The 13,219-nt window shown below is 43.2% G+C and overlaps 1 protein-coding gene and 1 long non-coding RNA gene across 10 annotated transcripts in view; one reads left to right on the plus strand and one right to left on the minus strand.

Moving 5' to 3' along the window:
* Window positions 1–13,219, plus strand: part of nrxn3a (neurexin 3a) — a 232,971-nt gene that overhangs the window by 197,163 nt on the left and 22,589 nt on the right. For all 9 annotated transcript variants that reach the window (XR_006008733.1, XR_006008734.1, XM_041972295.1 and 6 more), the window contains 2 exons: window positions 2,601–2,782; window positions 3,485–3,656. Coding sequence is in view for 7 of the 9 variants with exons in the window: in XM_041972295.1 (XP_041828229.1) it covers window positions 2,601–2,782; window positions 3,485–3,656 (354 nt within the window). In the remaining 2 variants the exon portion in view is untranslated. The remainder of the gene's footprint in view (window positions 1–2,600; window positions 2,783–3,484; window positions 3,657–13,219) is intronic.
* Window positions 8,427–8,912, minus strand: LOC121631434. Its single transcript, XR_006008737.1, has 3 exons — window positions 8,811–8,912; window positions 8,679–8,737; window positions 8,427–8,605 (listed from the first exon to the last, which is right to left on the minus strand). It is a non-coding gene; the product is annotated as an uncharacterized LOC121631434 (long non-coding RNA).

Genomic DNA, 13,219 nt, shown 5'->3' on the forward strand with positions numbered 1-13,219 from the left:
CGCTTCACCGTCCCTTCCAGCTTCCGTGCATCTGCAAATGCTGCCACCAGCATCCTGCCTCATCACTGCCGCTCCGCTGATCATTCAACCCACAACATGAGCTCTGCTCCTCAACATAAAACAATGCAGTCACATCACACAATGCTGCATTGTGCTCCTCATCATCAGATTTCCACGTTTGTATAAAAGCATGGAGCAGAGGAGGTGTTTTTGGGACATGCAGCTAAATCTGGCACGCTCATACAGTTAGCATATTGTATTAGGAACGAACTGTTTTCAGCAGGCACAAGTGGGAACATGATGTTTTTTTATCATGACTCTAATTTGCACAGCATAAAGCAGCCTGGGTGAAGCAGCAAGAGGGGGGTCTGGCAACAAAGTGCTTTTGTGACTGACATTCTCAGCCTCGGCCAAGAATCATCTCATCACTCCTGGACCGCTCATTAGCTAACCTGTGTTTGGGTCTGCTTTCCCATTGGTTGCCTTGGTTTGCAGTGAAATCGTGGGAGTTAACAGTGAAGTGAGTTAGCTAAATCAAACCAGGTGCACTGATGACAGGAAACAGAAAGCAAAACAGAATATGCAAAGAAACACAACAGGTAAACAGAAGTTAACATAAGAGGACGACAAAACCTTAAATCAATGCCCACAGATCCCGACAGCATGCATGAGCCTCACAGAGGAATCCTAAAGGTCTGCGTGCATGGCTGTGGCTCGCATTAATCAGGACGGGAAAGAGCAACTTGAGCTGGACTCGGCTACATTCCTGCACCTTCACCTGCATCAGCAGCTCCAGCTTTATTTAAAAACTAAACCGCACAAGGAAATAACATTTTTACACCATTAATCATGTGTAAATATCCAGACCAGAAGAAAGCTTGAAAGCAGTTTCCTGCTTTATTCAAATAGAAGCTTTAAAAGGTTTTTAAGTTTTATTTTAGGGGTCAGCTTGATCGGTTTGCATGGTTTAAGAGAATGTCCTCCTTCACACAGGTAAAGACCACACAGAGCTGCAGTGCTGTGGAAATTCATGCTTCTCATGAACTAGTTCAAAGTTCAAGAAAAAAAAATGCTGCAAACTGTAGAAATATTACGAATAGATATGTTCTTACACTGAATGCATGCTCCGACTCACAAATTAGAAGCTGAAGTTCTGACTTGTTTTTAGGCAGTTGGCCATAATTCACACAGAAGTGTTAAATTTCATTTTTATTCCCGTAAATAATCCTGAGCAGACGAGGCGTCTGATGGCCGCTCTGCGTCGGTGCTGAACGCTGCTGGCATAGACACATACGTAGACGCTGCTTCCAGTGCTGCTCGCCACTAGAGGCTGGAGGCTGTTTGGGACAGCTGGTGCTGTAATAAGTCAACAGTGGTTAACTGGAACCTCTACTAAAGATCCAACAACCCAAACATATTGTATGATGACCTTTATTTTTATTATATTTATCTAGATTATTAATTAGAACCAAAACGACTTGAACTGACTGAAATCAAATCCAAAGTTTTGTTAGTGCTTTAGATTGGTAGTAAAACAAACTTTAAATTGTTCCATACAATTCCTAAAAGGGTGAAGTTTTCAATCAACCAATTTTCCTCGAAATCGGCTAAAAATTCGATGAATTAACAGTCATTAATATTGTGTAATTCCACCTCCCTCAGCTGGTGCCTGTTCACTGGGACTGTCACCAGCACTGTACCAAGATGGCCGCTCTGTCGGAATGTCTCTCGACGCGGTTGCGGTGTCTGCGTATATATGTCCAGGGCCATTATTAAGATTCATTAAATGTTAAGCCTGAGTGTGCAGTGCATTGTGGGTAACGGTGAAGTAGGTGTGCATGTAAAAATGTAGGCAGACCTCCAAAAACCTGAACAAGTTCACATTCACAGAAAAACTAACATTTTTATTCATATATTTATTTTTAACTTGTTTATTTTTTAAACTTGTTTATTTACTTTTTTCTACCTTGTGCTGTCCAGCATGGTGGCGGCAGTATCATGGTCTGGCTGAGAGGAGCTTTATGGTATAAGGCTGCTCTGGACAGTTAAGTATTCTTCTTTAGTTTAAATTTGTATTTCATTGAATTTACATATTAATGATGGACCTGACGGAGGGACGAAGGACAGGAGAGTAAAAAGTGGAACGAGGAAAAGGATCCGAGTCATTAACTAGTGCTTCTGCATCGTGATGAAGACTCACTTCTACTTTATTGGTATGAACATTAACCTCTCTGGTTGTTGTTGATTGGAGGACAGTCCACTGGTTCAGCATCCTCTCTCTGAAGACCTCAGTTCTAGTTCTCAGGTCCTCACCTGAAAGTCCACTCCGGTCTGATGGAGCCAGTCAGGGTTTGAGTCCCTGCCTGGAGCCCGGACCTGTGTTAACCCTTCCGCTGCCTTTCTGACCCATCTTTAAAAAAGTAAAAACCATGTCCAGTCATTTTTAGAAGCAGCTGCAGATGGATGTGAAAAAGATTCATAACTGTAGAAACAGTCACATGTAAGAGAAGCTGATTTTCATGGACTGTGAGGAACAAAATGTTCCAGATTAACTCGTAATAAAGGTCATATAGTCATGAAATTCTGCTCCTCCTCCTCAGCTGGAACCACCTACATTTTTGGTAAAGGAGGAGGTCTCATCACGTTCAACTGGCCAGCCAATGAGAGGCCGAGCACCAGGACGGACAGACTGACCGTCGGCTTCAGCACCTCCCTTAAAGATGGCATCCTGGTCCGAGTTGACAGTGCACCTGGGCTGGGAGACTACCTGATGCTGCACATAGTGAGTTCTGTCATCCATCCCGTTCTGGGTGCCAACCTGACTGGGTCACAGTAACAAGAAGCTGAGCACGCCTGGGCAAAACTTTCATTAAAAATATAAAGATGGCCTCATTGCTCAACACTTGCTTTTTAACTAAAAGTGAGTTTTCAGCCCCTACAGGCAGTTTTTTCTGAAGTTAACTCATGGTATCCACTTCTGCTGTCAGGATGGTCCTGCATGGGTCCAGGTGAAACTAGTTCCATCACCTGAACCGGTAAACCCCTGAGGCCCCACATCAGAGCTCTACATGCTTCACACTGTTTGTGTCAACATGACATGACGAAAACAAAAGCATCAAAGCAAAAATTGTAACTTCTATAAAAAACTTTGGACTGTTTTTTCACGTATGCATGAAACTGCCTAAATCCTGCACCCATAGAACCATAAACTGGCTTTCACAGCACTGGTTTCAGATTTTCACCCTGAAAGTTTTGCACCACCTGCATTCACTGCTCTTCTGAGATCAGGTATGAGTCGGTATGTCGAGCTGAGGTGAAGTGGTCTGTTGAAAGTTGTGACGTGTGTTTAAATGCTTGTATTTTTGCCCCTGAAGGTCTGAAGATTTTGATCAGGAGTGTTTAAATAATAGGGTAACTGCTTTCTTCTTACCTGAAAGTTCAGCTATCGAGAATGTCTCATCTCGACGGCTTTTTGTCCTTTCAGCAACAAGGGAAAATAGGGGTGACCTTCAACATTGGCACCGTGGACATCAGTGTGCAGGAGAGCAGCACTCCAGTGAATGATGGGAAGTATCATGTTGTCCGTTTCACCAGGAATGGTGGCAATGCTACACTGCAGGTGGATAACTGGTCCATCAATGAACACTTCCCTACAGGTAAGATGCCTGCATGTCAGCCAGGTGGGAAAGGATATGATGTAATGATACAGGTGAGAAGGTCACTGGACAGCATCTGATTCACATGACTGAATGTTTCCCTTTAAACACCCTGCACTAACCGAGGCTTGTGCATGTCCTTTGACTGATGACATAACGATAATTACATTCTCCTTTTATTTTTTAAGCTCTGAGGTGACTGAACACAGTTCTTAAAATCATTTCTGAGCTCTGTGGACCTCTGGTGGTCTCCAGTTAAAACTACAACATAAATTCTGTTGCCTTCTTGACTTTGATCATCTAACAGATTCAGATTCTACTTGGGAAAAAAATCTGACTAACATGAAAATAATTGTCCCTAATTTAGTTTAAAATATTCAGCCTTCTTGTCCAGAGCTACAGGAAGACTTACGTCTACTTCTAGTGGTTGATTTATGGTCATTTAGTAAATATGATAAAAGCTGCAGGAGTGCAGAGAAACATCTGCTGCAAACTGATGAGGCAAATCTTCCTCATCCTTAACAGAGGAAGCATTTAGACACTGCTTGGCAGAGAATGTTTGATTCATTTGTGCAGCCTCTCCTGGCCCTCACACTCCCCTTTGTTTCGCCGAGGCACGTCAGCTGCAGGCTTTTCTTCCCACTTCAACCTGCATGGAAAGACAATGGAGACAGCACTAGCAGTCCTGAGAACAAAGCACACATCCTCCTTCAAAGTTTTACAAACATGTTGTTATTTATTAGAAATAAAAAAAATGAAGGCAAAGTGCAGAATCAGCGTGGAAAACTGCATCCACTCCTTCTGCTTCTATTAGAGGGTCAGTAGCAGCTGATCAATATGCTGATTAACTGATCGTCAGTGTGAGCATCTCTATCAAACATAAGACAGCTGCCAGTCTTCTCAGGAGTGGATGTCCCAGTAAGTCCAGTCCCAGGTCAGACCATCAGATCTCCGTCTCAGACTCTCCAGGTCTCAGTTAGCATGTTTGATGTTCAGGTTCATGACAGTCCAGTTAGAAAAGACTGAACCAGTACGGCTTCCTGGGAAGGTTGCAGGAGAAAAACAACATGGCAGCACGGCTTCGGCTGGCAAAGCTGCATCTGAACAAACCACCAGACTTCTGGAACCAGGTCCTCTGGACAGTCCAGACCACAGTGGACATGTTTGGTCCTTAAACGCCTCATAGCAGCTGTCAGCACGGTGGTGGAGGGATGATGGTCTGGATTCCTGCAGTCATTGATGGACCATAAACTCCTCTGGATACCAAAGTCTTCTACAGTCAGATGTGAGTCCATCTGTCCAACAGCTGAAGCTGAAACTGTCTCATGCAGCAGGACAAAGATCCCAAACACAGCAGCAGGTCTACACCAGAACCAGGGCTGACCTGGTCCAGTCAGAGTCCAGACCTCAACCTGACTGCAGGAACCAGACAGGCTGGAGGGAGACCAGGTCTCAGCATGGTCCAGTCAGAGTCCAGACCTCATCCTGACTGCAGGAAACCAGACAGGCTGGAGGGGGACCAGGTCTCGGTGTGGTCCAGTCAGAGTCCAGACCTCATCCTGACTGAGATGCTGTGGTGGGACTGTCAGATGCTTCAGACCTCTATGAGCTGAAGCAATGATGGAAGCAAGTGAACCAGCACCATCCTGGGAGAGACTGATGACATGATCCAGGAAACCAGAACTGGACCTTCCTGCTGCTGGAGAAGCTTCTAGAAGCTGCTGGATCCTGGAGAGGAACCAGTTTCTGTTCAGTAAATATAGACACAGTCTGATCTGTCGTGTTATTGGTTTGAGGAAGGAGTTTTAAGACCTGATACAGAGTTGATGCCTTAATACATGCAACCTTAAACTGAAAGAAGATCTCTTTTTTTTGTGAAAACTTTGGAGGACCTGACCCTTCTTGTTGGTCCAGCCTGGTCCAGTTTCTGTGCGGAGTTTTTAAGAAAGAAAAAGTACTCTGTGACGTGATAACGAGGGGTTTATGTTTCGTACAGATAAAGGAAATAATATGAATTTAATCTTCAGCTAGAATGTCAGTAAACTGTAGGACTATGTCCTGCAGACCTCAGGTAACTGGAACTCAGCAGAGAAGAAATCTAGTACCACGAGCAACATACTTTTCATAGCAGTACTACTTTACGAGGATATTTATTTCCCTGGCAGCTTCTCTCAACAGAGATATATCAAACACAAAAGATGAATCCAAGATTTTCTCTGAGCTGCATGGAGTCCACCTCTTGTTTCCGTTCCCACCGAAGTGTTTGGCTTCGGTGCTCCAGTTATTCATGGGTGATCTGTACGCTGGAGTCTTAGTTACGCCATGTTAGCAGTAAATTACTCTGCTTACTCTTCAATCCAGCGTGACCCTCAGCATTTCAGGGCATTTTCAAGTATTCAGCTGTCTGGCAACGTTTCCAGGTACTTGGCCTACATGGAGGGGCATGATCGACGTGCAAGCCTTTCTCTCAGCTGCAGTAGTAGAGCATCAAGAGGTTCAGTGGTTGGTACGTGGTTGGTCCCCGCAGCTGAACAGTATCTATAACCCACTTGGAATCTATATTTCTGATCCCACCAAGGGGTCCGGTTTAGTACAGGTCTGCCTGGTTCTGACAACCCTGAGGTTTGTTGTATTTCCACAGCCAGCTGTACCCTTACCTGGTAGGAGGGGTGTAAGCTGGATAGCTATCTGCTATGTAACAGCTGGACGTCTTGGTGGTGAAGCATCCTCCTTAAGTTATAACGGAAAAGAAGGCGACCCAGAACCAAGTGACGAGAATGCAGGACATCCAGCTACAGCGTTGTTCGGAAGCTGTTCCTGCTTTGTTCTTAGTGCTGAGTCCCACCTGAAGTCATGATTCTTTCCACCAATAAGAGGACTGAAGTGTGTCAAGCTCCACCCATTAGGGTTGGATTAGTAAGACTGGGACCCCAGTGGAAGGAGCCTAAAAAATGGGATGATTTGAGTTGGATTTTAACCAGTAAAACCCACATAAAGAGTACAGTCCTGTGCTCAGCTGGACCCGGTGGTGGATTTGACTGGTTGATTGCTTCCAGGCTGCAGCCAGTCGTGTTTTCTGACTTTTCTGCATAAAAACAGCCCTGAATTTGGTCCACAGTTGGATCGAACTTTTATGTTTTAGTGTTTTTGGTTTAGTTCTTGCTTTTTGTTTCACCCCCTCATGTATGTTCTCTTCACTTCCTGCATACGATGCACCTGGTTTTACATTTCCAACCTCTGCTTCTAAGTTGGTTAATCCTCCTCCAGCATATTCATAACCTTGGTTTCTTTTAAGCTCTGCCAGATCCTTGTCTTTTCTCTTCCTCATGTCTTAAGCCTGGTACACACAACAATTTTTGGGCTGTCTTTGAATCGATTTAGCTTCTTCCCGACCTTGGACGGCAGACACCCGCTCATGGTGAGATTTCCCTGTCCAATCATCATTTGGTCTGAGGTGTGTTACGAGCCCATTTGTTCCGATAATCCACTCTGAAATGGGTCGTAGCCAACAATCGGAATTATTGAACATGTTCAATATTTCAGAGCAGTTTTCTGAGGAATGTTGACAACTCGCGCATTATGACTGTGTGGATGGTGACGTGATACGGAATGTAGCCAATCAGAGAGCAAGCTGGCTGGGGAACAAGGAGTAAATAAAGTCCATGTTCACGCCGTCTACAGTATGTTATTTTTTTCAGTTCTTCCTTTTTCTGTTAATAGTCTGAAGACCACCATCATTCCCTCGTCCTATATATCCTTCAATGCTGTGGGTTGTGTTTTCTGGTTGTTGCTATGTTTCTTCTTCTACGATTTTTTTGTGGTTGTTGCTATGTTTCTTCTTCTACATTTTTTGTTGGTTGTTGCTATGTTTCTTCTTCTACATTTTTTGCCGATTGTTGCTATGTTTCTTCTATGTTTTTTTGCCGGTTGTTGCAATGTTTCTTCTTCTACATTTTTTGCTGGTTGTTGCTATGTTTCTTCTATGTTTTTTTGCTGGTTGTTGCTATGTTTCTTCTATGTTTTTTTGCTGGTTGTTGCTATGTTTCTTCTATGTTTTTTTGCCGGTTGTTGCTATGTTTCTTCTTCTACATTTTTTGCTGGTTGTTGCGATGTTTCTTCTATGTTTTTTTGCTGGTTGTTGCTATGTTTCTTCTATGTTTTTTTGCCGGTTGTTGCTATGTTTCTTCTATGTTTTTTTGCTGGTTGTTGCTATGTTTCTTCTATGTTTTTTTGCCGGTTGTTGCTATGTTTCTTCTATGTTTTTTTGCTGGTTGTTGCTATGTTTCTTCTATGTGTGGCATGACGAGGGTAGGGCCTTAATAAGTAGCTTCGTTGATAAGAATGTGTGACAACGCCACCCAGGGGAATTTCACCCCCGGGAACCTTCTAGCTTTTAAAGATAGTAGCTAGGTTTATATCACGGGCAGAGTCCATTCCAGTTCACAACCATCTTTATTTAAACAATCAAGATAAAATAAGCTGTCGGCGGGTATCTAACAATAACATTAAAGAAACAGGTGGTGGGAGAGGGCAACCATTCCCAACATTAACCAACTAAGGAAAGAACAAGACAAACTCAAACCAAACCACCAGTGTAGACACATCAATCAACGCCACCGTGCTCAAACGACCGCCACCAAGGAGGGGAATGCTGCTCTGAGCCCACCGCACCTGTACACAAAACACAGAATTAAAAGTATGCCACCGACAGTTAAACTAAAATCTATTAAAAATAGACCATCACGCAAAGCAACAAATAAAACTTAAGCTTCAGCGCCACAAGTCCAGAATAATCCGTCCAATGTAGTCAGTTCAGGCACGCCAGAACAGCAGGGCTGCCGATGATCACTTCCGCCGAGTCGCCACCTGTATCCGTGCCGGTAACGCGCCGTGTTATCCGGAGTAGAGGAGGAGGGGCAGCCAATGATGCAATCCCTGCGGCTATACTCCTGCTCACACAAACGCACAGGAGTGATTAAAACAATCTTCACTGGTGCAAAGCTTATGACAGGGCAGACTCACCACATCCAGGTACCAGCCGCAGCGCGATCGCTCCGGTCCACAACCGTGCTTGCCCACAGCTGCGAGTGTGGGAGGCCCAGTTAGCAAGTTAGCCTATACTTCTGCTAAGATGGATATTAGTTGCAGGCTTACCCTTTCGGAATGTCCTCCTGCACCCAGCCACGCCAACCTGCCACTGCAGCCACCAGACAAAGAGGAAGCGAATTCCTAAGCTTCCTATCACCTGTGCTTTTATACTCCTCCAGCACCGCCGATTTAATAAGTGGTGGTGCTGGCAGCACAGTGCCATGTAGTGGCGAGGAGGTATTAACCCTCCTGTCACATATGTTTTTTTGCCGGTTGTTGCTATGTTTCTTCTTCTACATTTTTTGCCGCTTGTTGCTATGTTTCTTCTATGTTTTTTTGCCGGTTGTTGCTATGTTTCTTCTATGTTTTCTTGCCGGTTGTTGCAATGTTTCTTCTTCTACATTTTTTGCCGCTTGTTGCTATGTTTCTTCTATGTTTTTTTGCCGGTTGTTGCAATGTTTCTTCTTCTACATTTTTTGCCGCTTGTTGCTATGTTTCTTCTATGTTTTTTTGCCGGTTGTTGCTATGTTTCTTCTATGTTTTTTTGCCGGTTGTTGCAATGTTTCTTCTTCTACATTTTTTGCCGCTTGTTGCTATGTTTCTTCTATGTTTTTTTGCTGGTTGTTGCTATGTTTCTTCTATGTTTTTTTGCCGGTTGTTGCTATGTTTCTTCTATGTTTTCTTGCCGGTTGTTGCAATGTTTCTTCTTCTACATTTTTTGCCGCTTGTTGCTATGTTTCTTCTATGTTTTTTTGCCGGTTGTTGCAATGTTTCTTCTTCTACATTTTTTGCCGCTTGTTGCTATGTTTCTTCTATGTTTTTTTGCCGGTTGTTGCTATGTTTCTTCTATGTTTTTTTGCTGGTTGTTGCTATGTTTCTTCTATGTTTTTTTGCCGGTTGTTGCTATGTTTCTTCTATGTTTTCTTGCCGGTTGTTGCAATGTTTCTTCTTCTACATTTTTTGCCGCTTGTTGCTATGTTTCTTCTATGTTTTTTTGCCGGTTGTTGCTATGTTTCTTCTTCTACATTTTTTGCCGATTGTTGCTATGTTCCTTCTTCTACATTTTTTGCTGGTTGTTGCAATGTTTCTTCTTCTACGTTTTTTGCTGCTTGTTGCTATGTTTCTTTTTCTACGTTTTTTGCCGATTGTTGCTATGTTTCTTCTTCTTCGTTTTTTCCTGGTTGTTGCTATGGTTCTTCTACGTTTTGATGTTTGTCCAGCTAGGAGGACTAGATTGTAGATGAGTTGCTGGACAGCATCGTTGTGTGTGTTGTTCTGTGATTACATTTTCGGATCACACCACACACAGTACGATCAAAACTGATCTTTTATCTTCACGTGTGAGGTCTCAACCAGATAAAAAAGCTCATACGATTAAAAAAAAACATTGTGTGAACCAGGCCTAAGATCTTCACCAGTAGTTTTGGTTCTTGTTCCTTCCTGCCATTATGGTGCTTTTGTTTTATTAAATGACATTTATTCTGAAGCCTGTATGCTTCCTTCCTCTAAATGTACATGCCTAATGCTCCACAAAGTCTGAAAAATCTAACCTTTAAAGTTCAGTTTTGGGGAGATTCCCCTTCATATAACAACTCCATGTGTTTTTTGTTTATTTGGGCAGATATGAACGATGTTTATGTGCAAAGAACCTGCAACCTCTAGTAAAAGCAGCGCATGGTCATGGTGAAAATGTCATCCATGACAGTGATGGTTGCTGTAGCATAAGACAACCAGATCATGATGGTTTTGTGTTGTGTATACAAGTAACCATGGCAACCTTTAAAATGACTTCAGTGGCAGAGATGGCCGCATTGTAAAAAGAATGGATTTAATCTCAGCCAATGAGACATTTGTCTGAACCCAACCAGGAAGTGTTTTAGTAAGATGTTGCTTCACTGCTCCATCCACCCAGCTCTGCTTCCTTCTTATGATGAAACAATGAACTTGACAAAGACAACAAGGACTATTTCAGCTGGAGGACTAGTTTTCTCCAACCTAAGGGTTTATCCATGCGAGACGTCTTAACTGGATCAGTTTGTTTCTTGCTGGGAACGTCCAGTACACTGAGTGGGTCAAACTTTATGAAGAGTGGAGGATGCTGCACCACATCTGTTTTTAGGGTTTGTGTCCATAATTTTAGCTCTATGTATATGTGTGAATCTTATTATTGAGGAAGTTTAATCTTTTCTTATCATCTGTTTTTGTGATTCTGGGTCTTTACTCTTCTATGGTTGAAGCTAAATTGTTTTATAGCAGCTGTCTGGTAATCCAGACAGCCTCAGTAAAGGGTGTTATCTATGTGCTCCAACCAGCTGAAGGCAGAAGAAGCTTTCATAGAGGTCCTTACTTGTGCTTTTTGAGGCCTTATGTCTCCATGATGTTTCCACACAAAGTGACATTAAGATTCCTCGTGTTTGTGTTGAGTCCATGTAGGTCAGGTATTTGAATGCAGATGCTGTCCAGTGAACTTTGCTGTGTATTTTTTTCTTGTTTATTCATTTCTTGGTGATGTTTCTAAGAGTCTCATAATCCACACAAACTACAGTTATTGCTGCTTCTAAAGCTTTTTCTTCTGAGGTCAGGAATATGCTTGCTTTTAATTATGCATACGTGTCTTTATCATGGCTGCCTCAAGTACATCATGTCCTCAGAAATGAACATTACATGTTTTCAAGCTGCAATATGAGAGTAACCAGTAGGGGCAGCAGAGAGACCCGTTGGACCAGATGTGAGATCAAACGGTTGAGAGCGGTAACAACAATGGAACGTTTTGAAGTCACGCTTTTAATGAAATCTGAAATGGTCCTCATCTTTACGACGTAACAACACCAAAAACATCAACAATGTTGTTTTCATCAGTTCCTCACATGAAGAAATGGGTGACAAGGCGTGCGGTTTAACACTAGAAGTCCCAGGAATTTTGATGTCTCCCTAAAGTCCCAGAGAAGGGTCGAAAGACCTTTAGTCCAAACTGACGACTCTGCTGGCAAAAATTAGCATCTCTTCATTTGTAAATGCAGCCATTACCTGAGGAATGCACCCATTGCATCCAGCCCCTCCTTGTTACCTTGAAACGTCTGGTAAATTCTGTGGCAGTGGGGGATGGTGGGCTGAGGGGGATAAATAGTAGCTAGCTTCACCTCCAACAAATAGAAGGAAGCAAAATGCAGAGGCGGCTTACAACTCAGCAGGCATTGGACCTGATCCTCAGCGATACAAACCCTTGTGACTCAGATGGAGAAGAGATACAAATTCAGCTGGATTCGGACTCTGACTCTGAGCAGTCTTCAGGTAAGATTTGAAACTATTATTGAACTTTTTGGTATGACAAATTTCTTTCTTTCTGCTTTGTCCTGTACTGTGAGTTGCAACACTGGAATTTCTCCATTTTGGTACAAATAAAGGATTTTTTTAATCTTATTTCCAAAACATCCTATTTTCGTCCTCTGAAATTGTGAAATTGTTTACCTTGCAGATGATGAGACTGCTCCACTGCCAGAAAAGAGGGCTCGGTTGGGAAGTGAGAGGACAGAGATGGCTAAAGATGGCACAGTGTGGCATGAAGAACAGCTGGGGACATGTCTCAATTTCACCCCAATAGAACCATACGGCACAGATGGAGAGCCAACTGCTAAGGCCAGAAGAAGTATCCGGACTCGTCTTCAAAGCTTCTTCTGTTTTATGACACTTGATATGCTTCGTAGCATTCAAGAATGGACCATTCAGCATGCACGGCAAAAGGAGCAGGCAGATTGGTTCATGAACCTCCCAGAACTAATGGCATTTATTGCAATTATTATCTTGCGGGGGGTGAAGAAAGTTCCATCACTACGTGACAATTGGTCAGCAGAGCTGGGAAACCCACGAATCACTGCTACTATGACCCGAAACCGCTTCCAAAACATCATGCAACACCTACGCTTTGATAACATGTTCACACGCAGTGAGCGAGTGGAGACAAATAAGTTTGCTGCAATTTCTAATCTGTGGGAATCTTTTGTCAATAACTGCATCAGATCTTATAACCCTGGTCGACACATCACTATTGATGAACAGCTTTTCCCGACAAAGACTCGCTGCAGTTTTCTGCAGTACATTGCAACAAAACCGGACAAATTTGGCATTAAGTTTTGGCTGGCTTGTGACTTGAAATCAAAGTACATTTGCAATATCCTGCCATATCTTGGCAAGGACCCCAGTCGTCCCAGTGGAGAGAGACTCTCTGAGAGTGTAGTGATGAGGCTGATGGAGCCGTTCATGGATAAGGGCAGAACTGTAACAACAGACAATTTTTTTACATCGCTGTCCCTTGCGCAACGACTGCTTAGCCGGAAAACCACCATCCTTGGCACAGTCAACAAGATTCGCCGGGAAATTCCTCAGTCAACTAGACAGAAGGACCACACTAAATTCACCACTCGAGTGTTTTCCACCACTGGTGCAACACTCACAGTATATGCGCCGAAACGGAAAAA

Source organism: Melanotaenia boesemani, chromosome 20 (assembly GCF_017639745.1).
Source record: "Melanotaenia boesemani isolate fMelBoe1 chromosome 20, fMelBoe1.pri, whole genome shotgun sequence".
Classification (NCBI taxonomy): Eukaryota; Metazoa; Chordata; class Actinopteri; order Atheriniformes; family Melanotaeniidae; genus Melanotaenia; species Melanotaenia boesemani.